This window comes from Molothrus aeneus, chromosome 1 (genome assembly GCF_037042795.1).
Source record: "Molothrus aeneus isolate 106 chromosome 1, BPBGC_Maene_1.0, whole genome shotgun sequence".
Taxonomy (NCBI): domain Eukaryota; kingdom Metazoa; phylum Chordata; class Aves; order Passeriformes; family Icteridae; genus Molothrus; species Molothrus aeneus.
The window spans coordinates 70,377,136-70,403,600 of NC_089646.1; the positions used below are offsets into that span (position 1 = coordinate 70,377,136).

The 26,465-nt window shown below is 41.4% G+C and overlaps 1 protein-coding gene across 1 annotated transcript; it reads left to right on the top strand.

Moving 5' to 3' along the window:
* Window positions 1-606: 606 nt before the first annotated feature.
* WRNIP1 (WRN helicase interacting protein 1) lies at window positions 607-26,465 on the top strand. Its single transcript, XM_066559042.1, has 7 exons — window positions 607-1,168; window positions 10,108-10,299; window positions 11,274-11,518; window positions 18,791-19,023; window positions 24,114-24,269; window positions 25,151-25,230; window positions 25,688-26,465. The coding sequence occupies exons 1-7, from the start codon at window positions 665-667 to the stop codon at window positions 25,961-25,963; spliced, it is 1,686 nt and encodes a 561-aa protein (XP_066415139.1). The 5' UTR covers window positions 607-664; the 3' UTR covers window positions 25,964-26,465.

Sequence of the window (26,465 nt, forward strand, 5' to 3'; positions counted from 1 at the left end):
TTGTAATCCCTTCAGTAAGAACTAGGTTTACATGATAGGCTGTAAAGCACTTTGCTTCAAACTCAGTCCTTTGTTCTCCATCATCAGTTCAAATAATTTTTTTTTTTTTCTGACCTGCTGGCCACTTTCTAACTAGCCATTTTCAAATTTTAAGCCTGGGGGTACTGTTAGCCAGTAGCCAGACTTGTTTACCTCCTAATACAGCTGACATTAGATTGACCTGAATTTTACAAGCTGGGAAGTATTATGTCACCGTGTATAATTAAACCTAAACATATACTTTAAGAAAGAAAACAAGATGTAATGTGGAAAGAATTACCAATGGGTCAAGTTCGGGTCGTAAATTAGGATGCGAATGGTACAGCTTAGTGTGCCCATCTTTGAAATACAACCTGCCCTACATTCTGCGGAATACAAGAGTTCGGGTTTGAATCTAATTTTTAAAAAATTAGTAATTTATTGATTTTTTTTTTCACAGAGAATGACGTTTTCACATACTTCAATGAGAAACCAGGTGGATCCCAAGTCCAGAGAGCTCGGCGATGTTGCCCAGCAGCCGAGGAGCAGCAAAGCCCGGCTGCTGGGGCGGGGAGCAGGCCCGGGCGGACTACAGCTCCCGAAGGGCTGCGGGCGGCTCCGCTTCCTGCCCGGGCCGCGGGAGCCCATGGAGCCGACGGAGGGGGCCGAGGAGGAGCGGGTGGTGCAGTGCCCCGTGTGCCTGCGGGAGCTGCCGGGCGCCGACATCAACGCGCACCTGGACCGCTGCCTGCAGGCCGGAGGCGCCGAGGCCGAGCCCCCCAGCAAGCGGCCGCGCCTCGCCGCCGCCCCGCCGGGCAGCCAGGCCGAGGGGCAGCCGGAGGAGGCCCGCCCGCCCGCCGCGTCCCCCGTCTTCTCCCTCTTCCACAAGGGCCGCGGCGGCGGGAAGAGCGGCGCGGGGCGGGACGAGGCCGCCGTGCCGGCGGGCCATGGATGCGCGGCCGCGCTGTGCGGGGAGAGCCTGGCGCAGAAGCTGGAGGGGAAACCCCTGGCCGAGCGGCTGCGGCCGGACACGCTGGGGGACTACGTGGGGCAGGAGCGGGTGCTGGGGGCAGAGACCCTGCTGCGGTCCCTGCTGGAGTCCCACGAAATCCCCTCGCTCATCCTCTGGGGGCCGCCGGGCTGCGGGAAGGTGAGTGCGGGCGGCCCCCTCGCAGCGTGCGGGGTCGGGCCGCTGCTGCTTTACGTGGCTCTTGAGGCCGCTGTACCTAAGACATGCTCATTTTCGGACTCTCCCTTTTCTTCGCTCTTCTGTCTTCTTGGTTTCTTCTGTAGATTCCTTACGTTGGCTGATGTCCATTAGTTTTCACTTAAGATTACAAAAAAACACAACCTGCCTCGTGAATAAAATAGAATTGGTCCGCCCTCATCAGCCCCGCTCCATGCAATTTGCTCTTTGGTTACACAAGGCCTCTCTTGCTTTCAGATAATTCAGATCTCGTAACTCCAAAGTCCATACCTACAACATAAGCCGTGGTTTAATTAATGGCTGAGAAGCTGAAAAACAGCCGCAACACAGAATCTCTAAATACGTCTAGGAAACCAGCAGGTTAATACAGCACAGTTTGTGAGTACTAGGTTTGTTTTAGCCTATGAATTCTTGCCCCTAAGAGAAGGCAGCACTGGTGTGGAAGGCAGATAACTTCTGGCTATGCACTCATCCACCTTCAACCACTTTTAGGCTGGTGGGTCTTTGCAGGATCTGACCACTGCATCTTCATGTTCTGCCTCCTTTAGCATACCAGGGGCCATCATGAATCCCCAGAGACCGTCTGGCACAGCAGTGAAGGGATTCACAGTTGTTGTGAGGGAAGGACCAAAGGAATGCCTCAGGTGTGATTGAGCAGTGTTTACGATCTCGCCTTAATTTTGTCCTGTACTTCCATGTATTTCAGATTTGTTGTGTGGCAGGGCAAACAAAATACAGTTTTGTCTGTCACTCTAATGTGTTCACAACATTAAGTTTCATGTATTATATATGTCTATAATATGGTGTGTTGGTTGTGGGAGAGTGTGTTTGAGAAATCTGGGATAGGGAAAGCAATTAATGCTTAGCAGAGAAGGACAAAGCAGCAGCTTGCTCTTGTCAACGTACTTAATTGAAAAAAAAAGCAAGCACTTGCTATGTGATGTTTGAATAATAATGCTAGTCAATCACAGTAAATAAGGAGCAGGTGTTAGAATGAGATGAATACCATTAGCAATGATGCAGCAGGTTTCTTAGGCTAGATAACATACACCTCAAAAGAACCAACTAGTGAACTTCAATAATTGCCACTTCCTTTAAAATAACAAAGTAATAGCAGAAAGTAAGAGCTCAGAATAGATGGGGTGAAGAAGGGCTGTTTCTGAAAACTTATTAAAGGAGAGGTGGATTGACTGAAGTAAGATGGCCAGAGAGAGAAGTGGAATTCAGTTCTTCAATAAATAGGAATTCTTCTTTCTGAATAACACATTCAGGGGCTTGCTTCTATATTTTTCGTGGTCTCCTGCCTTTTGTTTCTTGTTATCTCTGTCAACAGCATGTGCTTGCTCTTTCTTGAAGCCCTCTTTGCTCAGGAAAAAAAAGCTGTACAAGTACAGTGGTAGCAAAGCAAAGGCTGCAGAACAGCCTCTGCAAACTGGCACTGGCTTCAGTGGTCTTTGAGTTGTGATCTGATGAATGCACCTGGCTTTGACCATGGAAGTGCTTTTTCATGAGCTTATGACAGCTTAACAGTTGTGTTCCAGGTCTCCTTTAGGAACCTTCTGTGGTACTGAAAATGTCTTTAAGTAAAGGGTGATCTGTTTTATGCCTGTGATGTCACAGCTTTCGTTCTCCTTTTATACGGCGCATCGTCCTCACCCATATGCTTTATGCATAATTGTATTTAGTAAGCTTGCTTTTCACAGAGTTTAAATTCTGTTGTTCGTCAGTTGTCTGACTTGCATCATTTCTGTGCCTTTTGACCCTTCAAAGAACAGTTCCACAACTCTTCTGTTACATTTTTACTCACTAAGTAAAAATATTATTGGGTGACTCTTCTGCTTTCTAGGTTATTCCTTCTCAGCAGAGTTTTGAGTCTATCTGCTTTCAGCTGGCTCCTGATGAAACACCCATTATTGGCTGAACCTGAAATTCCTTCTGCAAAAAGTTGCATTTTGCCCCTTCACCCACATTTATCAATATTTCTAGGATGGTGCTAGCGTAGAGTTTTATCTCAGGCCTTCTTCCCCATAAATCATAATGTCTGTTTGAGTTAAATAGCTAAAAGTTCTGTTCTTTTTTTGGATATGTCCTTGTAAAATTCCTCTCCTGACAGATTTAACATGCAAGCAAAGTAGTCGACCTGAAGATGAAAAAGGAGATCTGTTCTTGCCTGCCTATCCCACTCACTTACTGTTTGAGTTGTATGTATATAATGTGTCTAAGAAGACATTCCATGAAAAAGCAATATTGGGCTTGAAAACATGAAAGATCCTGTAGAGGAGAGGTAAGCTCACTGCCTCAGAACCTGGTTGGACTGATCAGCAAAAGCTGCTTCCATTAAGTACAGTGCTTTTCAGCAGTAACAAGGCCATATGCTAAGCTCTGCCCATCAAAGAGCTAAAATAGCAGCATAATTAGATATGTTGGTCTAAATTCAGAAGTGCTGTGTAAGGTGGTCATACATTTCTTAAACCTCTACAGGCTCTTGCTACCCATGGAATCTGGTTGTTGCAGCCCATCTATGCCTTCTTCCATTTCTACAGCCAAATGCCATGGTAACTGATACTTTTGAAAAGGGTAGAGCAGGACTAAGTAAAAAAAAATAACTGAACATGCAGTAAATCATCAGGGCCAAATTTCAAATCAATTTATGTATTATTTTTCAATCTGGATGTTTATGAAAAATTGTAGTTCAGCAAACTTTTTCTAAGCAAGAAGAAAATAATCTTGCTTGTTAAAGTGCTATAAATGTAATATTTCTTATTGTAGGTCAAGAGTATTTTTGGAGAATCTTTATCATGACAGCAATAAAGCTAGGTGCTAGAGTAAAAACATGTGTGCTATGTAACTGCTCTGCCCAAGTCGATTTTGGCCTCAGCTTCACTTGAATATTGAAGGAAACATCCTCAGAATTGAAAAGACAAAATTGGGGTATTTCTGTTGCGATCCTCTTTTCTTTTGAGTTTCCATCTGTACTGAGTCCTCTTACTTTAAGGGAACATGATCTTTGTACCTTGAATCTGTCATCCTAATTATGTAGGAAGCCAAGGTGCTCTGATGAAAAGACTTTGACTTTTTGTTTGCCCTTTTGTCACTCTAAAGTGTTGGAACACAAGAGCCAGTTTTCTTCTTTTAAGAAACTGATCAGACTCAGGCCAGAAGAAACAGTGCTTCAAAGAGATGCCGTGGTTATTAACTTAGGAACAGTTAGCTTGTTCATACTGACTATGCAAATTTTTAAAGGCCTGTATAAATCTGAGTGTAATGTGAGTAAGCTGTGCTGTAATTTATGGCACCTTAATACAGGGATTTAGATTTTTGCATGTCTGCCATTGGGGCACCAATTTTAGTAAAGAGTTAGCGGGGGGACACAGCGTAACTTGAGCACCGAATAATTTTGCTGCCACAGATGAAGTTTAAGCCTTATAAACCTGAACATTCCGTATTTAAGTACAGTAAACATTCCCTCTTATGGCTGCTGTGTAACAAGAAAAAAATAGGTAGCAAGTGGCATGAACCCACTCCTTACAGAAGATAAGACAAAGAGTGTTCATGCATGATTTTTTGAGGTTCATGTGTGCACTCCAATAATAAGATAAAATATGCAATGTTGGTATAAGTGCAAAACATTAAAAACCCCAGTAAGTGGTCTTTGAAGTTTCTATCAGATCTTTTCTGACATTACATTTTATTTCTAGGACTCCCTGTATTTTTTTTTCTTTCTTTGCATTCAATAAATGACCTATTGAAACACAGACAGAAAGTCCAACACCTGTTTTGGTGCCCACGTATTTATCATCACTTCTCAGTGCTTCCTATTTTGCTGATTCAAGTGGTTACCTAATGGGCTGTTTGATTGCTTGAGTGTATTTTATCTTCTGTTACTCATACAGCTTGGGACCTGATTTGAACTAATGAGTTCTTTCGATTGATTACCATGAAATTTTAAACTAAAAATGCGTCATGTCTTTTACAGTAGTGTAAACTGAAAGTCCAGGACAGCTCTGGAAAATGGGTTAGTCTTTGCAGTTACCTGTGTTTGCAACACTTCCTTTGCAGGGAGCAGTGTGCTTGGTTTTGCTTATGTCAATCTAAATCAGGAATAACTTGGGGTGGCTCTCTAGGAAGAGAACGCTGGAAGAGAAAATACCATTGTATCCATACAGCAGTTGGAATCAAGTACACAATTTCAGAATAGAGCAAATGGAGATACAGCTCCATTTCAACAAACATTATGCAATGACCTTGCATCTGTTTATGCTTGGTTGGGATTGGATTCTGGAAGTGCTGTAAAGCACATACTGTGTCTCTTGTTCAGTGACACTTACTCCTCCAGTAGTATCTCAGTGGGCTATTTGGGGTTTGAGGAACCAAACAAGATGGGTAAGAATAGCATCTGCCCTTATATAAACACCAACTGCTGCTACTTTTGATTGTGTTTATCTCTATAGACAGTGTCCCCAGGCCACGTTCACCTTCTGTGCTGCCAATTTCCTTTAGACACGGCCTGGCTTATCTCCTGTGACGCACTGTGGCACAGAGAACATCCACAGAGCTACATCCCAGAGAGCTGCTGCCCTGTGTGGCATCCAAGGATGCTGTTGGTGTCTCCCTCAAGGCAGTGAAACAGAGCACGGCCTTTCATGATTGCTTGGCAGCCACAGTGTGGCCCTGCTGCCAGCAAAGGGAGGGTTGAAGGTGAGGGGACACCATTGATGGCAACACCATGTAAACAAAGATTTGGAAATCCTGGTCAGAATAAAGGAAGAACAAAAAATAGCTGCAAAGTCATGGTCAAACAGCAGCAAAGAAAATCAGGATGCTAGTTCAGCACTCTGATAACATAGCTTAGACCCTACAAGTCTGTAGGTGTAACTAGCCTGTTGTGTTTTGCACTAGGCTTATAAGTCTCTTGTCATCCCTGCCACAAACATAGTTTACATTGTGATTTGCTCTGGAACAAGCCAGCAAAGTCACTTGTTGGGGAAACCTACATGCCAGCTAGATTATTCCTGCTCAGGAATAATCCATGCTGTGCTGCACTTGTGCCAGTCTGTGCCAGATCTGCTTTGGTCACCTAAACCTGGCCTGGCAGAGCCTACAGCCTTCCAGACTTCCTGGGAGAACTGTGTAGGACCTTAGGTTTCACAGTATTCTTGATATGGTCTAATCCTGTGTTCTAATCCCTTCCCAGGTTTTTCCAATTCCACTTCCTGAAGTGAGTTTGGCAGTACCACTCTTCATTCTTGTAAGGAACTTTGGTGAGCTAATTTGGAGAGCATAGTTTAATGGCCTGGTGCAGAACTGCAAAAATCAATAAGATCATCTTACTTGTGAGCAGGTAGCATTGAAGATCAGCATCAATAAGACTGGCTTAACTTGTACGGGCTTTTAACTGTTTCTTCCAGCCGTGGATGTGAGAGAGCTTTGACTACTGGCAGTGCAGAGAAGAGGGAAATAGGTCATACCTAAAGTGTGTTGCCCAGTCAGGGAAACTTCTGGGTGTACAGTAAATTCTTGTCTCCTAGCACAAACACCCAGCTTACCAAACAGCAAATCTGATGGACTTTTCTGCTCTGACAGTGGGAGGTGTGTGGAGCCAAGCATGCTTTGTGGGTTGCTTTTGTTTCATCCGTAACTTGTATCAAAGCCTAGAAAAATGAGTAGCATAGTTGCTGTGAGTCAGCTTGCTTGTTTGGGGTTTTTTTTTGGTTGGTTGGTTGGTTGCTGGCTGTTTGTAAATCTGAGACAGTTTCAGCCGCTGGGAAAGGATATTCTCATTTGGGCTGACACAAAGCAATAGGTACAGGATGGTGAAGGAGAGTTTCAGTAGTTAAGTGTTTGTTCTGTGTGCAATGGGTCTGGAAATAAATGACCATGGGCTGAAGTTAAGTGTTATTCATTGGTGAATAATGGTTCGGAAGTTTCTTGGTGAATATGTTTCTGTTTCAGAACAGCTTTTTATGATGTCACTGCTTTAGCTTGTCTAAACAAGTAGGTCAGTAAAGTCTCACAATATTCAGCATAAAAGTTGAGATAATAGGTATGAGTTTGAATAGTTTGGCATCATAGTAGAAGAGAACTAAGACTGGTTTCTAGAAAGGGCAAGGAGCTGTCAGCTCCTTGTAAGGTGTTATTTTTAGTGAAGTTAGCAAAAGGTCAGTTTGCAGGATCACTGGATCACTCCTATTCTTAATTTGTGGGAAACAATATTCCTGCTCCTGCCCATAAAGAAAAAAATATGAACTAAATAAGAAACACCTGTATAATAAAAGGAGCACATTACCAACTTGTTTGAATTTTCCTTTTGTGCCTGTTATGCAGGTTCTGATTCAGGGGTACTCACAGTAAATTGCAACATCAGTGTCACTATTTTAAAAGATTTGTTTTCCAGTGTAAGAATCAAACATCAAAATTTATTTTAGATTATGAAGGATAATCAGTGTATTTTCTTCTGCCTTATTCCATATCAGATTTCTAAGTTTCTTCTTGTCCCTTAAATACATTGCCCATGGGGGAAAAGTAGGAAATTAGCATATGAGTTATAGGTGTTTTGTGCTAGTGCCTTCGTACTTAAGCTACTTTGCTTACATGAATTCTCTACTAGGTTTTGGGTTCCTTTAGGTTGTAACCTGAAGTAACAAAGAGGGAGAAAACTGTAGCTTGTTACTGACTTTTGCTTGAGATGGCAGGACAAAAAGCAGCATAAAAATCCTGAACTCATGGGAAGTCTTTCAGAGGATCAGGGAAAGTTTTATATCTGTGTGATAGGCAGTTTGACTTGCTGAATGATTGATTGTGCAGAACAGAAGGAAGAGGTTGTGAACATGCCTGTCCTTGTCAAGCATTGCATTTGAAAGGCAATGTATGTTATTCTTATTGCAACCTTTGATGACCCACAAGTTGGCAGAGGGAGAAAGGTATCTGCTGGCTGAGATTCGTGCAGCAGATTTCAAGTAGATTCTTGGTCTAACAGTAACTTTCAAACAAATCTCTTTGATTTTTTTCCCCTAAATTAGGGTAAAATTGTGGACTCCTGTGCATGTGTATAAAACAAAGTCTTTACTGCTTTTTTTGTAAATAACAAAACTCTCTGAGTGACAGCCAGGGTACAATGTGAGCTACCAGTCCAGGTGAAGCTACAAGAAGAAGAGCTGCTTTATTTTTTTTTTTCTTTGTCCTCTCACCACTGCCACTTTTAGAGAAGGAAAAGGTACATTGTCTTTTTTCATCCTCAAATTTGATGTATTGGATCTTTGTGTGCTTTCAGAGATTTTTAAGGCATGGATATATCCTCTGAAGTTACATCCTGATTCAAGGCCCTTTTGTAAGGAAACATGAATTTTGGTTTTAATTTGATAACTCAGTTTCAAAGATATTTTTCTTTTGGTTTTGATGGGGTGGGGGTGGAATTTGCTTGTTTATTTTCTCAGATCTTGCTAATATCTGTAGGCTTTGCTGCAAACACTTTCCAAGTGTTTTTCCAGTCTTGTCTTCTGCAATGATGCAGCTTGGGGATGGGCTGGTGGATTGAGCTCCAGGAAGCGAGGAAGGATCTGACATGGGATGCGAGTCTTGTGTCAGGACCTGAAATGACACTGCTTCTGAAGGCAATCAGGAAGCCCTTATTAAAACTGAAGCAAGAATAAATAACAATATATCCTTCTCCTTACCCTCCCATTTTCTAACTTGGGCTGGTTGTGGTTTCAGGGACAAGGAAATCCATTAAATGGACAGAGCAGGGTACTGCAACACTGTTGGTAGCCAAGTGGTAGGTGCTTGTTTCTGCAGCCTCCCTGCAAGAGGATCAGGTTGACACCACCTGCTGCTTTAACCTCAGCACTTAGAATATCTTCTGAGGTGGTTTTGTTGGCCCCTGTCCCTGTCCTCATCTGCTGAGACTCTCCTGTCTTCAGTCTCCTTTGGATCCTTCTCTAATAGAACAGTGAGCTTGATGGAAGAATCACCTGTTTTCTCTAGCAGTACTTTCAAATAGAGATACACTCTCTTTGGGGCATACACCTGTGTTAACTAAGGTTGTGAAGGAAAGTCTCAAAACCATGTCTGTGATATGTTCTGGTGTAATCAATCTACCCAGGAGGTTGGTGGAGGTTGTATCTGTACTTTGGTAGGCTAAATGAAATTATAAATAAATTTGAATTTGAAGGGGTTGTTCATAAGGACAGAAAAACAACATAGCTGCTTACTAAAAACAGCCAGTTTGTTCTGTCAGCTACCTTTTGCTTCTCTGGGTCAGCATTTGATTACTGTTAACTATTTAGATTTAAGAGTTACATTTTTTGAAGTACACATGTCAATTTCTAATGCTAATGTTCTCATGCTTTTGTAGAAATTGCAGTCTGATTAATTTCATTTTTATATGTATTTGAAATATATAAGGGTTTAGTTAATAACATTGTAGCTTTTTATTTCTCACATGCAGTTGCACTGTAAGCTCTTAGGCAGGTGTCTTGGGGTAGTCCAGATCTTTATCCATTAACATGCTCTACAAAATAACTGCAAAGGGAATTGCAGTCAGCCCGTCTTCTGTGACAGAAATGTATTTGGCAGAGGGTTCTTCCGTGACAAAGGAGACAGCTGTCAGTGCTGTCCTTTTCAGTACTGAGGCTCAGTGGGTCTGGTATGGAAAAGTGCAGGCATTGGAAATGCAGCAGAGGAATTGGCAGCTACCTCTAGCAGGAAGTTTTTAAGTTTTCTGTGCCCTAGAATAACGTGAGCTAAAAGCTAAATGTTAACTGTAAACTGTCAACACTGTCCCTATGTCCAAAATATATAGCTTTGTTCTTTACATATTTCCTTTAAATTGGTACTTTCTGTGTCTGAAATGATTTTTACAAAGCTTTCTCCTATTGCTGTTTCAGACTACACTGGCACACATCATAGCCAACAGCAGCAAAAAGAATGGCATGAGGTTTGTTACACTGTCAGCCACAAGTGCCAAGACAAATGATGTTCGAGATGTCATCAGCCAAGCCCAGAATGAAAAAAGACTCTTCAAGAGAAAAACTATCCTCTTTATTGATGAGATCCATCGTTTCAATAAATCTCAGCAGGTATTGTACTACACTGCTTTTTTAAAAGAGCCTTTGTCAGCACTTCTGTAAAATCTCCCACTTTGCCTTAAGGTGATACCTTCCTCTGGGCTTTTGATTTCAATGTTAATACTTGTAGTAGATGAATTTGGCAGAAACATAAAAATTAAATTCCTTAGCTGACTTCCAACCAACATTTAATTATTGTGATTCAAGGATTTAAATAAAAGACTGAGTTATATATATATGCCAGTCTTTATATGATACTTTTATGAAATTTTATTTTTTGCAAAGTCATGTTAGTAGTGTTTGCTGCACACATCTTCATTTTAGACTCCATCTGGGGGGTAGCATTCTGTATTACCTTTACAAAGGTCTGGAGTGTGAATGTGCCAAAGGTGGGTATTTTTAATGTTGTCCTCTCTTCTGTGTAAGAAAAAAATAAGTCATGGCATGGTACTTCAGGATAACACTGCAGCCATCACTTGGGGTTTTTTTCTTTTTTCTTTCCTAGGTATAAGGTTTTTTTCAGTTGTGCCATGGAAAGCTTGAATTCTGTACTACAGGTTACAGTTTTTAAATTGAACTGTTCTGTAATCTTCCTGTAGTTTACTGCGTACAGAATTAAGCAGGGAATTGTAGCCCTAAAGGTTGATTCAAAGCGTATTTAGGAGTAGCGTCACTATTTGTTATCCTTGATAAGGCATTTTCATGATTTCTTGTGTTGCCATGCAATAAACCAAAGTCACACAAACCTAAAATTTGCAGATTTCTTTACCGTATTTCTTTTCAGCTGGCAGGGTCATTTTCAGTGGAGTCATTTATTATTTCCATATCTGTGCACATTAACTGCCTTGTCAATGTGGTTATTTGTCATATCAACAGGGAACCCAAAGTCTCACAAGATGCAAAAAAAAAAGGTAGCCTACTCACATGGGGTGTTTCAGGTTGTCATTGATCGAGATCAGCTTTTTCTGCTTCCCTCCCATGCTCAGGACACTTTCCTTCCTCACGTCGAGTGTGGGACGGTGACCCTGATAGGAGCGACCACAGAAAACCCTTCCTTCCAAGTCAACGCCGCTCTCCTGAGCCGGTGCCGGGTGATCGTCCTGGAGAAGCTCTCGGCTGAAGCGATGGAGGCAATTCTGATGAGGGCTGTCAGATTCTTAGGGCTCCAGGTTTTGGGCCAGGGCGACCAGCACGGCACCCCTGCAACTGGCAGCAGCAGCAAGAGCTCGGAGTGAGTACTTTATGGGCTGCGGGGTGTTAACGTGCACAACCCGAGGAGCTGACTGCCTGCCAGGGAGAGAATGAAGCAGTTGGGGGTGGGAAGAGAAACCCTAGCCACTTCTGATAGTAAAGAAAAGAAGTGGCAGCATATGGCAGGGGCGGGGGTGACAGGAGAGAGAGAATTCAAAGCATTGGCTCTCTCCATCCAAAACATAATCTCACCGTCTGGATTAGGACAGAATTTTATACTTGGATCCGTAACTCCTGACTCACCCTCTCAGGATATTTAAATCTGTTGTGCTGCTGAGGATTTGCTGTGGAAGCCTGTATCTGGGTCTTTGTCATGTCTTAATGTGTGTTACTTCTCGCTACTGATTGTAAAAGCATCATGTTACCGTTAAGTGCTGGATGGGCTATCCCCTCTTAATTTGGAAATGCCTGCCAGAAGTTTGTTGTTTTCCGAGAATATGTTTTTAATGAGATCAGGGAGGATGATGCTGCTTCTGTACTTTGGTTGTAGGATAAGTCCTGTGCTGTGTTTTAGGATATCCAATGACGAGAGGAGACTGTTGCTGTGAGACATTAATAGATTGTTTTAAGAGAGACTTTGTTTTTCTCTGCTCCTTGATGTCCAGACAGATAGATTCATATTAAACACTTTAGAAAGTTTTAGAAAAAGAACATCCAGATTTGTCTACAAGAGATGTTATCTGCCTTCTGAAACAAGAGGCTGGCAAATAAGAGTAATGCGTGGTACTGTGGTACTCACGTGCAAGCTATTACACTTCCTTCGTGTTGGTTCTTGGCTGCACTCCTGGTAATTTACAGTGCGTTGGCATGGTGGTGATTGACAGACTGTATGAAATAAATGAGAGGGAATCCACTTGAACTTTGTCACAGAATATAAGCACAAAGAATTGCCAACCTGAATGCTGAGGTCAGGACAGGTAAGGAAAGGTATTCCTTTTTTATTTTTAGGTTACCTGCCTCATGGTTTACTCATTTGTAGCTTTTATGTGTTGTAGTAATGTGAATTTTAGAAGAGAAGGCAGTACTGCATGTCAGCATTAATGTAGTGGCACAGCTGTGGTTGTGGCTACACCCTGACTGGGGTTCAGAGGCTTTCCTTTCTATACAGGATTAAAGTACAAGGCATAGTTTCAGCTGCAGTTGTTTGGGTTTGGATTTCGCTGGACTCTCCATGTCTAACCTTCCAATAGCAATGGATGATTTAAACAGCACGGTGCTTCATCAAACTGAAAGAAGTCTGGCAGGCAGACATCAGACTAACAGTTTCAGAAATCTCTCCCTGGGGAGAGAGGGCCACACTCCAAGGCAGTCATGGGAGCCGAGCCTTTAAAAATTAAAATGGGGGTTTGAATTGAGGAGGTTTTGTTGCAGTTGTGTCTTTCTTACCTTTCATTATGCAATCTGGTGCTGAGCTACAATTCCTACACTCTGTTGCTGATAAGTTCAGATTTTTATAAGCCATTCACCCTCCCATGGTTCTGGTTTGGATTTCTCATTGATTCCTGCTTCTTGCTTCAGTGTCTGTACCATTTCTGCTTCTTCATTTCCTCTCCACTGCTCTGCAGGAGCAGCTGTCTCAGCTTTTTACACCCTTTCCTCTATGGAACAGGACTGTCATTAGATGCAGGCAGGTAACTGTTCATGCTGTCCTGAAGAATAAATGGAAATCACCAATTACAATTTATTTGGTTGATAATGGTGCTCGCCTTTATACCAGACTGAGAAAAGGAGCTGTAAGGCAGCGCATCCCCAAACCGTGGGGTCAACCCACTTTGAAAATGCTTCAGAGATCTAGCAGGAAGGCACAAGAGATGTGTACATTGAATTTTGGGTTTCATTTCCCATGTTAGTCTCCCTTTCCAAGCCACAGCAGTGTAGTATGAAGTACTGCATGTGCTACTTGGCCTCAGTTAATCAGATGGTTTTAGTATCACATCAGTTGTCTGACAGGATGACTTACCTAGGAGATTTTGAAGGAGAGGACGATTCTTTGTGGTCTCTCCTATTACCTTGAGGAATAAGGTGAGGGTGAATCTTCCTTAGTCTTTACAAGCATCTTCTGTGCTTGGCAAAGATGCAGCCATCCCCAAGTGATTCAATGGATTTCATCATCTGCGCTCCACAAGGAAAGTGTGCTCTACCCAAAACTGTTTCCCTAGATTTTCTTTGTGGATTTTTCTTATCTTGCTTCCACCATTGGTGCAGGTTTCTGATAAGGTTAGATCACCTGGATTCTCTTTCACTCCACTGTGGCCTTTTCTTGCTCTAAAGCTAGAGCAACTAGCAGTGAGTTTTACTTCTTGGATATCTTTCTGTTGTGTCATCATGGCTCACAAAGGTTCTTTGACAGTTTTTATGTTAATTACTGGATTTATTTAGGATAATATGTGCTTTTTGTTATATTTGCATCAGCATTACTGCCATCAAACTGTGCCTCTGAAGTCTTGAGTAAATCTGAAGACTGTACTTTACTGAAGTCTTTACAATCTGAAGACTGTACTGAAGTATAGTCTTCAGTATACTGAAGATGAAGAAATGAGAAAGGAAGAAACATACTCATGATGAAGGAAAGTAAGAAGTCAATGTTAAAGATGTTTTTTATTGCTGCCACTGCTTGTGCTTTCTGCAGTTTATGTAGCAGTGTCAGTAGCAGCACCAGCTGTTCCAGGTGTGCACTGGTACATTACACTTGTACTGTGTCAGGTGGAAGAAACCATATTCTTCTCGTGGCTTTTTATTTTTGCCATTCAAGTGCTGCCCTCAGAATGGTATCTCTAATTGAAGTCAGACAGTAAACTGGATGGTTGATTAATGTGTCTGAAGCTAGATAGCACAGAAGGCACACAGCTGAGGGAAATGGAAGGAACCCCAGGTTCCTGTTGGCAAGCCCAGACATCATGCAGTTCAGCTTGCTACTGGCTGTATTACAAAGTTCTGGCGTGTTTTGAATTCACTGGTTCGTAAATCACAGCACTGACGGTGGAATTCCTTTGGATCTTCGGTGTTCAATACTTTCTTGAAAGTTATGCCTTAGTTGGAATATCCATTCAATTTCCTTGCAGGAAATGAGTTGCTGAGGTGAGAGGCAATACTGGGAGACAGTGCTGTAAGGCAGTGAGCAGTGCATATCACGCTGCAGTAGTTCAGTTGAAGAACTGTTTGCCTGTAAAAGTGTTGCAATCTGCCAAGGAGTGAACATAGTGAGAATAATTGCACTGAGAAAGTAAGAAAGTACTGATTTGTACGGGAAAGAAGCAGTGAGTGCTTTATCTCGTGTTTTGCTCAGTAATTTTTTTAATCTTTGATCACACAGATTCTAGTTGCTTGGGATTCCTTATATTTACTCCCTGATACTGCTTATGCTCTCTTGTCATTGGCTCAAGTGCAGTGGTGCTGTGTAGGTTTAATGGTTTGTTCATCAGACATTTCATGTTGGTTCTTGGCACAAACTGTCTCAAGGGAATGGCGATAAAGAGGACCTGGAAAAGGATTTATTATCCTGTAGTGGTAGTTTTCCATTCCTTGAGCTAGTATATCACCTTCAGCCCAGTGAGTGAAGGATCCCAGCACGTCCCTTTTGGCTTGTTTATGTTTTGGTCTCCGTATCATTGGTTACAAGGTACCAATATTGACCCTTGGCATCCAGTGGGTGTTAGGTGTTAATTTTGGAAGTTGAATAAAATATGGGATTGCCCATCTGCAAGCGTATCAGGAGCTTGGAAGGAAGTCAGAAAGCATGGCAGTTATTCTGCCTTGTGGTTCTGATGGATGCAGAAGTTGGAAAAACTGGAGGGAGTAGGGCACTTGAGCTTCTGAAGACAGGATGGGCTTAAAAATGTAAAACACAACAGTGGTTTTTGGAAGCCAAGGTATTGAAATAATTGCCATCCTGATTTTGAAATTAGACTCCTGCCTAGTGAAGTTAAATCATCAGAAAATGGAATTTAAGGTCCTAATTGCTCAGAAAAAAAATCTCAATTCAGTTATTCTGAGTATAACATTTTTTATTTTGAAATACCGAATGTGTATGGAGCTGAGATTATGCAACAAGAAAGCATTGTGTTATTTCTAATCAGTGATTCTCATCAATGTGCTGTGCAAACAGTTTGTATGTGGAAGTTTTCTCCATTTATTCTTGTTCTGTATCACATCCTGCATGTCATGCTATTGTAGGCATGGACTGGATCAGCCAATACATAATGCATTATTTGGATTGGAATTGCCATTACCCTTAGGTTACAACTGAATTTTAGCATGGAAATGAACAAGGCCATTGCTTGTAACCAGCTTTTTCATACTTTCTTGTTGCAGTGCGATTTCCTGTTTCACCTATCCCAACCCCCTCAGGTGTGCCAACTTTCCCTCTCCCGCTTTTGCCCTCCTGCCTAAGAGCTGTCCATCAGTCTTAACATTCCAGCAAGGGCATCGTGTGGTTGGCAGATGCTCCTCTGGTCTGGGTTCATTGGCCTGTCCTAGTGTCTGTATCCCTTGACCCTTCCCCTCCTCACACCTGGTTGGCCCTCACATGTCCCTCCCCTCCCCCTGTCCCCGGGGCTTAAAAGGACACGAGACCATGCAGCAGTGGTCTGTCAGTGAGCTGTTACCACATTCAGAGGTCTACCATGATGCAGTAAAACTCTACAATAGAACCCGCTTCTTTTCACTGCCGCTTGAACCTTTTCCACCAGCGGTAAACTGAGTTCCTATTTTGCCTGGATTTGTTCCGAGTGCCCAGCTGCAGCCTCCAGCCGGCCAAAGGTATCTCTGGGGTGAAAACACCACAGCTGCCGCCTTTGGTCCAGCAGCAAGGGTCAGAAGAAGCCAGGCACCCCACACCCGGAAACATCGGGACTAATATTCAATACTTTCTTGTGTATATTTGTTTCACTTTCTGTTATATAAATTGCTTACGTTGAGTCAACAGGGCAGCTAGAGTCCTATAGTGAAACAAGAGACAGGAATACAACCCAGCTTTAAATTAGCAGATAAATTGGAAAAGTGCTCTGAGGCCTCAACTTTTTTTGGAAAAGACTGCACTTAGCTTCTTCCAAGGTAGTACCTGCCTTTTAGTGCTCTCAATGCTTCCCCTTTCTTGGAGTCTTGGAGTCTGCAGCTGTGGTATCGTGTGAGGAGGCCTCAAGCACAGGATGTGTTTCTTTGCAAGCAGCAGGCAAAGAGCTTAGTCCTTGAAGGTGAAACCCTCTCTCAAGTATGCCCTGCTGGTGTGTGAGAAGTGTTTGCTCATCATGTTGTATATTTGAAGTTGTTTCTGTTGAAGGAGGTCTTAGCAGCAGGATGTCTGTGTGTGGTGCCTGCTGTTTTTTTAAAAAGAGCTTTTGCTTTCCTTGCTGGCTTTTTTAATTTAATGCTTATGAAAGATCTGTAGTGCTGAGGGATGAATGTTGCTTCCTGATTTTCAAGGAATTTGATGCTTGAGATAATTGACTACCTCTCTGTGCAGATGCATTGTTCTGCTTCCTTGTTCAATGATGGTGTTTGAAACACCCTGGCAAAAGTGCCACTCTGTGTGTGTTAATATCTTTTATTAGATTCATCAAATACATGAGAAATAAGGAGATGGAAAAAAGTCATGATGAGATGCATGTGATGCATCTATTTTGCCAGGATGTGATGTCTACTCTCTGCAGCATGGGATTTGCCCCTAGAAGACATTTGTCAGCTTTCACTTGCAGTCGTAGATTAAGATTGCAGCTCTACTAATTCTTCCTTTTTATGTGTGGCCATGAAAGAACTCAAATATTAACTGCTAAAATTTTTCCAGAACCTGCAGATTTTTTCTTTTGTGTGACAAGTGCAAAGTGGGTTTGCAAGGAGGACGAGATGGCAAGTAAAGAAAATCAGTGGACACATCTGTCAGTGAATCCTGATGCTGCCTTTTTCTACACCACTGGTAGTAATAGTAACACATCTTTTGGTAAATGAAGTGCAGGGCTGTTGTGAATCCTTAATTATTTGACACACAAGAGCTTCATAAGAAATGGCCTCTCACACCAAGCCCTATGTGCTAATCCTTACTGATACCTGTCACTCTTGATTTACAGTGCAGCTACTAGAAGTGGCTCAGTTAGGGCCCTTAATGTCATGGTTTAATTCCATTAGCTGCTGTCTCCAAATCAGATCAGTTACGCCCTCTACCTGGCAACACCTTAGATGTTACCTTTTCTACATAACTGAGGTTTGAGCGTTAATTCCCCCAACAGGGTGCCTGGGAAACATGCAGAGGTGAACTGGTTTGGATGTGTCCCAACAGTGAGGACTGCAGCCTAGCAGATGAAAACCTGGAGACAAAGCTTGTGGACTTTGTTATTCTCACAGATTTTTCATGGACTCATTAGAAGATCTCAGGAGATCCTGCTGCTGCATTTCCCATCTTCATAGAATCACTGAATATTCTGAGCTGGAAGGGACCCACAAGGATCATCAAGTCCAACTCTTAAGTGAATGGCCCATACAGGGACCAAACCCTTGATGTTATCAACACCATGCTCCAATCAACTGAGCTAATCTCAGTGACTTGTTAATTTAGATTGTGATTTCACCAGAATTTGGCCTTTTTCATGTTTGTATAGTTCTGGCACACTTAGAGCAGTAGATGGCAAGAAGAGTGATGGACATGTATTGGGATGCAGCTTCATTCTAGTAAGATTTTTTTTTTGTACCCCAGTGACTAAGTTGTAATACCAAAAAAGTAGGATGCATGTGTTTTACATTGTAAACAATCTTTCCAATTGTTGTTTTCTAAAGAACAACTGATAGCACCTCTTGCTGTTGTTAGTAGTTCAAAACGTTATGCTAATGACTTTATAACTCACTATATTCTCCCACCTGCATTTGGATAGCTTGCTGCCTTTTCACTATTCTTCCACCAAGGAATTTGAAGTGCTCCCAGTGAAATGCTGATGGAGTAAAACTTTGTAAAGTTCAGCTGGCTGTATCAGAATTGGACTGTGGTGAAAACCTGACCCTATTTTTGTTGAATTTATTGAGGTGAGGAAAAATAAGGGAGTTAAATAGACGAGAGCTCCTGCCCTACATTTTTCATGCACAATTGTATTTAGCAGGCACTGGAGCAGGAGGAAGAGGGTGGGCGCCTAGTTCTGCAGGACAAGTTAAGACAGATCTTAAACCCAGCTGTGCATCAAGAAACTTTGTAAAGAAACATCATCTCCAGCACAACAGGCAGGGAGAGGAGTGTGATGGGGGCTAAGGGTGTGTGGTTATTCTGTTGCAGATTCCCGGTGTGCATAGAGGAGAAAGCTCTGAACACACTTGCCTATCTTTGCGATGGGGATGCCAGGACTGGGCTGAACGGACTCCAGCTGGCAGTTCAGGCCAGAGTAGCAGCGGGAAGGAGCGCTCCTTTGAACACCTCTGCCAAAGGTGGTGCTGCACATGGCATTCTGGTAACAGAAGAGCACGTAAAGGAGGGGCTCCAGCGGTCTCACATCCTGTATGACCGAGCAGGTGAGTAACAGATGCAGTTTCTGAGATGCAATGTTCTCCAAATGTGATAGCTTCTCTAATTTCTCTTTCTTCTCCCTTTTTTGTACCAGCTGCTCTACTGAAACAGTGGTTGTACTGAAGTTTGTCCCAAAAGTTACTTTTCCTCTACAGTGCAGTTCAGCTTGAAATTCCTTCTCAAGCAGGAAGTGTAGATTAGCTGAAAGACCCATTTGCTGTCCTGAGAACAGTTAGTTGCATGGTGAAATTATTTGTTATTTAAGGTCTATGAGGGAGGTTGGATATCTTCCATTGCACTTTTACTCCTTTGAAAGTCTTGGAAGTGCTCACATCCACAGCAATATGTTATGTGAAAACCTGAGCAGTTTGCTTTATTTTTAGAGTTGCTTTTTAAGGTAATGAATTCTGTAGCTTGCTTAGGGCAGGCCACATAAATTGCATTGCACTTAATACTTCCTAGAGTGATAACCACTCTTGCTAAATTTGTGACTTGGCAATCTTAGGCATCACAGTAGTTGGCCACTAAACCATTTTATGTTAGAGGGTTAAAGATCAGTGAGTGTCAGATTAGGTGAATCCCCTTGAATGAATATGCTGGTTCTTCAGCAACACTTGATTGACTGTGCAGAATAGTATGAAATGATTATGCCAAGCAGTATTTGGAGAACTAATTTTTTTTTTTTTTTTTTTTTTTTTTTTTTTTGGGCTGCTGTTTCTGATATCTGCATTAACTGCCACTGTTCAAAATCTGTGATGAGAGCTTTCTTGAGGCTGGTTATAACATATGCCCGCTTGCAGCCTTCTTGCTACAAAGAAATAATGATGACTCACTGTCAGGAGAAAGGCAGCTGGGCAGATACTGATCTAATGGCAGCTGAGAAGTCGAGGGCTGGCAGGGGGAGGGAGAAGAAACATTTTATGGGGTCTGTGGCAGGAAGAGGTCATGATTAGAAGGAAGTGGAAAATCTGACTGGTTCGCTGGTACGAGTCTCTTGCACAGTGTAGGGTCCCTTGTGTGTTTGCTGTCGCCTTGTGGCCGGTGTCACACAGAACTCTTGGCTGTGTCACCTTCTTGCTCTGGTAGAGATGGCACAGAGTGCCTCTTCCTGAGGCTTGCATCAAGTCTGGGTAGAGTGTGTCAGGCCCTTCTCTGTTTCAGTAATCTTTGTTGTGGTTTATTGTGGGGTTTTTGGTTACAGATTTTCAGAATGGTGAAAGCAGTGAAGACTGTTTTTCTGGGTTGTATAAATGCCAGAAAGCCTGACACAGGTATTGTCACAGTAGCAGGTTGCCCAAGTACATGTCTTTTCAGAATTTCTTCTGTGGAATGGTCTATGTTGACCACTGACTGTTGACTGCAGGTTTACCACTTTTATCCATAGTAGAGGTAGCTGTCTGTCCTAAATACAAAGGACTTTCAGATGGTGGCTACTGAATAAATTTTATATTTTTTTGGTAGCACGTTTTAGCTAACACATTTTGAATCACAGCTGTGGTGATGGGATCTACAGTCCTCTAAAATAAAATGCTTCAGTCTTTTAAAGTGGAGGATCTAATCATGATAGCAACAACATACATGTGTTGCATGTTCATGTAGAAAACACAAAATAGTTTATTAGTGTTCAAAGTGTAAATATGGACTTTTTATTTTACATTCTTTTTTTTTCTATTTTTACATTCTTTTTTACATTTTACTTCTTATTTTACATTCTTTGTTAACCTTCTGCAGAATTTGCCAAATACGTGTAATTCAGCATTCTCTTCTGTATTTTCATCAAGTAATCTAGGAAAGAAATCATTCATAATGCAGTTGTTAGGCTGTTGTTCTAATCTATGTGCAGACATGTAAAGAAAAGGTCTTTGTGCAGATAGTTTATGCATTTTAGCTGGAAGGACAAAGAAACAACTTTAATCAAATTCCACTGCCAGCAGCTGCCTGAAGCCCTTGCAGTTGGAGAGGAAACAAAAACTGTTAGTCATATTTTAGCTTTTAATTGCAGTTGTTAAAATTTTGATCCTTTTAGAAAAATGATCTAGCTACCAAATTCATTGAAGTTTACCAGCAGATGGGCAGTGACTAGATCTTTTAAATAGAGTTGTACTGTTGCCCCTTCCTTTTACAGATTGTATCACTCTGCTAGCACTGATTTAATAAGATAAACATAATTTCACTGCCTGTGTGGTGACATAACTTCATGTATGGTAAAGACTGGGAATGTGTTATGCTGAAGTTAATTTATTCTGCAGTCTGGAGCACAGTTTTTCCTTTACCTTCTCAGGAGGAGAAAAGAGAAGGCATCTCACTCTCCTGGGTTTGCTATCAGGGCAGAGCTTAGAGCCATGTGGACAGGAATAAGTTGCTATTCCATACCATGCACATCATTCCTAGGGTAGGGGAGGGGCTTATTTGGAGTTGGATTCCCAACTGATGTTAAATCACCACACTCTCACCATAATGGTTTTTTCCAGCTCAGTTTTTTTTCTGCTGGATCAGAATGAGAAGTCTTCTCATCCATGCTGTTGGTCTACTCTTACTTCTAGGGCTTTCTTCTTTCCTTTATCAGTGAGCAGTTTGATGTTTACCTTTGCCTAAGATAGAATATAATTTGAGATGGGGACTAATTTTAGTTTTGCCCACTGCTTTGTGAATAGAAATTGTTTAAGAAGCTCAAATATTAATTATGGTCAGTGAACAAGGCTTTTTCCCATATCTTCTACCAATATGACCTGAGTTAAATCAGCATCTTAAACTAGCATGAAAACTCCTCATGAGCACATAAAGCAATCTGTGGGCATATGTCAACAAGATTCATATATCTGTATATGTCAGACACTAGAAAAGCCCTCTCTTCCACAAAGCCTCTTGTGCAGTATCTTGTTTCAAAAGGTATTTGCCTTTGTGGAAACTGCACAGAGAAAATTTATTTTGATTCTGAAAATTCTTCATAGTTTTGATTTCAAGAGGCATCTGAGATACAGCAGAGATAGATAAACTGGTATGTGTCTGTCTCTCAACTGAATTGATAAGGCCCAAACCTATATGTTAGCTAACCAGCATGAGAAGGCTAATAAATAAAGGTCTACTAAAAGTTCTAGGTTTCTTTAAGCTGCGTTTGGTATCTCAGGCTATCTATAAACTGTATTTTTAGACAGTTTAGAAATGTAATTTTAGACATTTTAGAAATGAAAGATGTCTCTCCAATGCACATCACTGTATTTTGTCTTTAATTGATAGTGCAACATGACTATACTGAAGTATTGTCATTGTAGCTCTGTCACCAACACGAACTTTGTAAGGAAGGAAATAAAAAGCAAAAACTAATTCCCTTCTCAGCCTGAAGTCTGAAGTTCCCTGCAGGTTTATATATCTAGACCAAACCTATCTGCTGGATTCTTTCTGCCTCTCCAGCTGATATCCTCACATATGACACTTTACAGTAGCCCAAACAGCACATAAAAGCCTCCAGCAGAAAACTCTGGATGAGTGCAACCTCTGGAGATATTTAAAGGCCATCTTCCTTACTTTTAAGAGACCAAGAGACGCCTCTTGCAAGAGGATGATGCGAGTTCAGCTGCTCGGGGTTACTGCTCCTGACTCAAGTGTTTTGGTGGAGCACGGACGTGCTGTTTGTGTTGGCTCCAGTGAGGGCTGCATACCAGGGCTCTTTGTGTGGAGTCCTAGCAAAAATAGCTGTCTGACTGCCTGTGCTCACCAGCAGCCTGTTGAATTCCCCACAGAATCACACTCCAGCAGGAGCAGAGATGGGGGCAATGGACCTGGGAGTTGGAGGTCTTGCTGGCTACAAAAGAAACAACTACAGCAGCGTGGTGATTTTGGTTCCCAAACTCACTCAGGCAGCCCTTTTATTTTTCAGGGCCTACAAGTCACTGGTGTGTTCTGATTTGGCCAGGCTGTAAATCCTTTTAGCCTTAGGAAGAAGAGGAATATTAACAGATGGCTGTGCATGCAGCTAGTTGCCTTTAAAACACATACTTAGCTGTGAGCCAAGGAATGCCAGGCACTTGAAAAAATAAAAAAGGCAGATAACATGGAAAGTTTAACAATATTGCAGCAAAAGACTCTTACAAGTTTGATTAAAAGACATGCATAAGAATCAAAACCAGTTGAACAGAGGAAAACTGTAAGCAGGAAGGGTCTCATTCAGTGTTTGTAATACTGACTCCCTATTTTTAAGTGTAGCCCTAGAAGATCTGTGGAATAGCTCTGTTTCTCCTTGGAGTCCAAATCTAATCATAAATTAAGCTTAAATATTTAAAAAAAAAAATTCCTTTTATTTCTTTCAGTCTTCCCACTTTTTTACTTAGAAGCCTGGCATTTCAAGTGTTGCAATAGGGCAAGTGTCCACACACTTGAACTCAGCATTTCTTAGGGGTTTGGCAGGGTTGTGCACTGCAATTCTGTTTTTTCTAAATTGTATGATGTTCCATCATTGTATATCCATGGCATTTCCTTTTTTCTCACCCCTATACAGCACATCAAACTCGTGTTTTACTGCGCACTTCATTTTCAAGTTTTAGATTATATGAAATGTTGTTTTTCTAAAATATCACTACTGTATTACTGTATCCAGTGCTATCTTGTATCTCTGGATTTCTCTGATTCTTGTGTTGTCTTCTCAGAGCTCTGTGTGTGTCCAAAAGCAATGATCAGTTATTTGTATGTGCTTGTACTTTTTGGCAATTACAAACTATTTATGTAGAGTTTTCTTCCTAACTGCTTAAGAAATCTGGGGTTATCTTTTTTTTTTTTTTTTTCTTTTGAAGGGAAGGCAGTTAGCTTACAAAACCCAAATTGTTTGCCTAGCAATATTAAAAAAAACAAAAAACAACTTCCTTTTCATCAGTAGTTGCTCTGATTTGCTTATGTAGTTAGGGAATGATTCACATGGGAAACTATGAAGGCCCTGAAAACAATAATGAATGCTGTAACCACATATCCCTAAAAAGAGCTTGAGAAAGCAGCTTATGTTTACAGATGTAATCTAGTAAAATATATTCTGTTCCCTTAAATGCATTTGAGTTAATTTCCTCCTAACAGCTTTGTGTATTGCTTCTCCCCCATCCATGAACAGGAGAAGAACATTACAACTGCATCTCTGCCCTGCACAAGTCTATGAGAGGCTCTGATGAAAATGCTTCCCTTTACTGGCTTGCTCGAATGCTTGAGGGCGGTGAGGATCCACTCTATGTGGCAAGGAGGCTGGTGAGGTTTGCAAGTGAAGATATAGGTCAGTATTTGCAGTATTTCACATGGGAAAATCATGTTGAATGAAGATCTGCCAGGCTTCTCTGGTTTCTAAAAGTTGGCTTCTGAAAAATAAATGCAAAATATGCAGAATAGGTACAAAATACTGAAATGCTGCACATGGCATAAAAACTTTGTATATGCAGGCAGAGACCTACATGAGGTGTCATTGTGATGATTACCTATTTCAGGAAAGACAAATGTTTTTGAGGTCAGGGTTGGTGTGTATTAATATGGATTCTTTTAAGCCCTGCTGATTGTAGGTCACCGGTAAGCTTGTGCCACAGAGAGTGTGTATTTCAGGGATGTCTGATTGTCTGATAAGTTTTCTAATAAGTTCTGGTACATGAATACCTACCCTGACCTGCATTCCTTAGGTTTGATAGCTATAAGGCATCTTTATTTACTTATCCAAAGTAGCAGATCCAGGAACACTTTTAGCACATATGTGATAGGTGAAGAGTTAGGAGACCTTTAAAGCTATGTCTGTATATTTACCCATTTCTTTTTTAACTTCAAAAGGTAGGAGAATCATTTGTGGTCAACTACTGCTCAGGCTACCACTGTGTGGCAGTAGATTCAGTCTAAATCGTACACACAGCTTAGACTTCTTTTTTCCTTTTTCTTTTTTCTTTTTTTTCCTTTTTTCTTTTTTTTTTTTGTGGGAGGAGGAAAGCTTGTAGATGGAGGGAGTGTATCTTATGTATGATTTGGTATTGTACCAGGAATTCCAATATTTGAGAAAGCAGCTCTGAAATGTGCATGGATACCTTACAGGAAAGGGAAATAAGAGTTTTTTTTAAAAAAAGACATTAAGTGAAGTAAATTGACTTCAACCTGCTTTTATCTGATTCCTTTCTGTAGGACTGGCAGATCCTCTGGCTTTAACACAAGCAGTTGCTGCTTATCAAGGCTGTCACTTCATTGGAATGCCTGAGTGTGAGGTAAATGCTTCATTAATTCACTGATTTGAAATTCTGCAATCTGTAAAACCTATCTGCAACTATAAAAAGAAGCAGATTGCAAGGACAGGGCAGACTTAGTTACTTGTTCATTCTGCATGTCCCTTCTTTGACAAGAGAACATTGTAGTTCTTAAAATAGATGCTGTAGTTTAAAAAGAAGTCACTGCATATTTATTGTTAAAATGTGATGCATGAACATATATAATTTTTCTGTTTTTTTATGATAGATAAAGTGGCTATTATTTTCTAGTAGTGAAAACCATGGAGCTATGGTATTGTTAAATAATTCATATTGTTTTAAGTATTCATATTATAGTAGCAGGCAGAGGTCAGTTTAAAAACAATCCCTGCCATGCTGTACAACCAACCTGAATAGCAGGCCTTTTCCCAAAGAGCTTAAAAGAAGTCATTTAACATTTCCCTCTGCTTGTTTGCAGGTGATTCTAGCACAGTGTGTAGTGTACTTTGCCAGAGCCCCAAAGTCTATAGAGGTGTACAGGGCATATGGCAATGTCAAGGAATGCCTGAGGATGCACACAGGACCACTGCCCCCTGTTCCCCTGCACCTGAGAAATGCCCCAACAAGGCTCATGAAGAACTTGGGCTATGGAAAAGGCTACAAATACAACCCCATGTACAAGGAACCTGTGCAGCAGGACTATCTGCCAGAAGAGTTGAAAGGAACAGACTTCTTCAAGGAACGAAAAACATGACTGCTGTGCTCAGAATGGGTTTTGATTTTATGACTCATACATTTCCACTGGGATCAAAATTCCCCTTACAGTGTCAGCTGCCTGTTACCCTGGTTGAAAGGATTAAGCCACCAAGCCTTCCAGATTCTTTTTTATCCTTCTGCTTTTATTGCTGTTGTTCAGAAGGTATTTTACAAAGGATTACAGTTAGGCAGTGTAGAAATGCAAAAATAAGCTTTATCCTATATAGTGCTGTCACTGGTTTAAATGAAATTAAGGAAAAAACAAGAGACTTGTGTTGCTGGCTCTTGCTGTGAGACAAGAAATATTACTGTGCTGCTTTTTAAAATCAGTGTTTAGTTCAGATTTTGAGAACATTATTTTCCAGAAAAATAGTAAATTGTACCCCCTCAGCTAAAGTACTGTACAAAATATAATTACAGAGTAATTTTTGCTGTTACGATCTTTCAGAGACCAATTTTGTATGACAGTTATTGAACCAATAAAGCTGTTACAAATACTG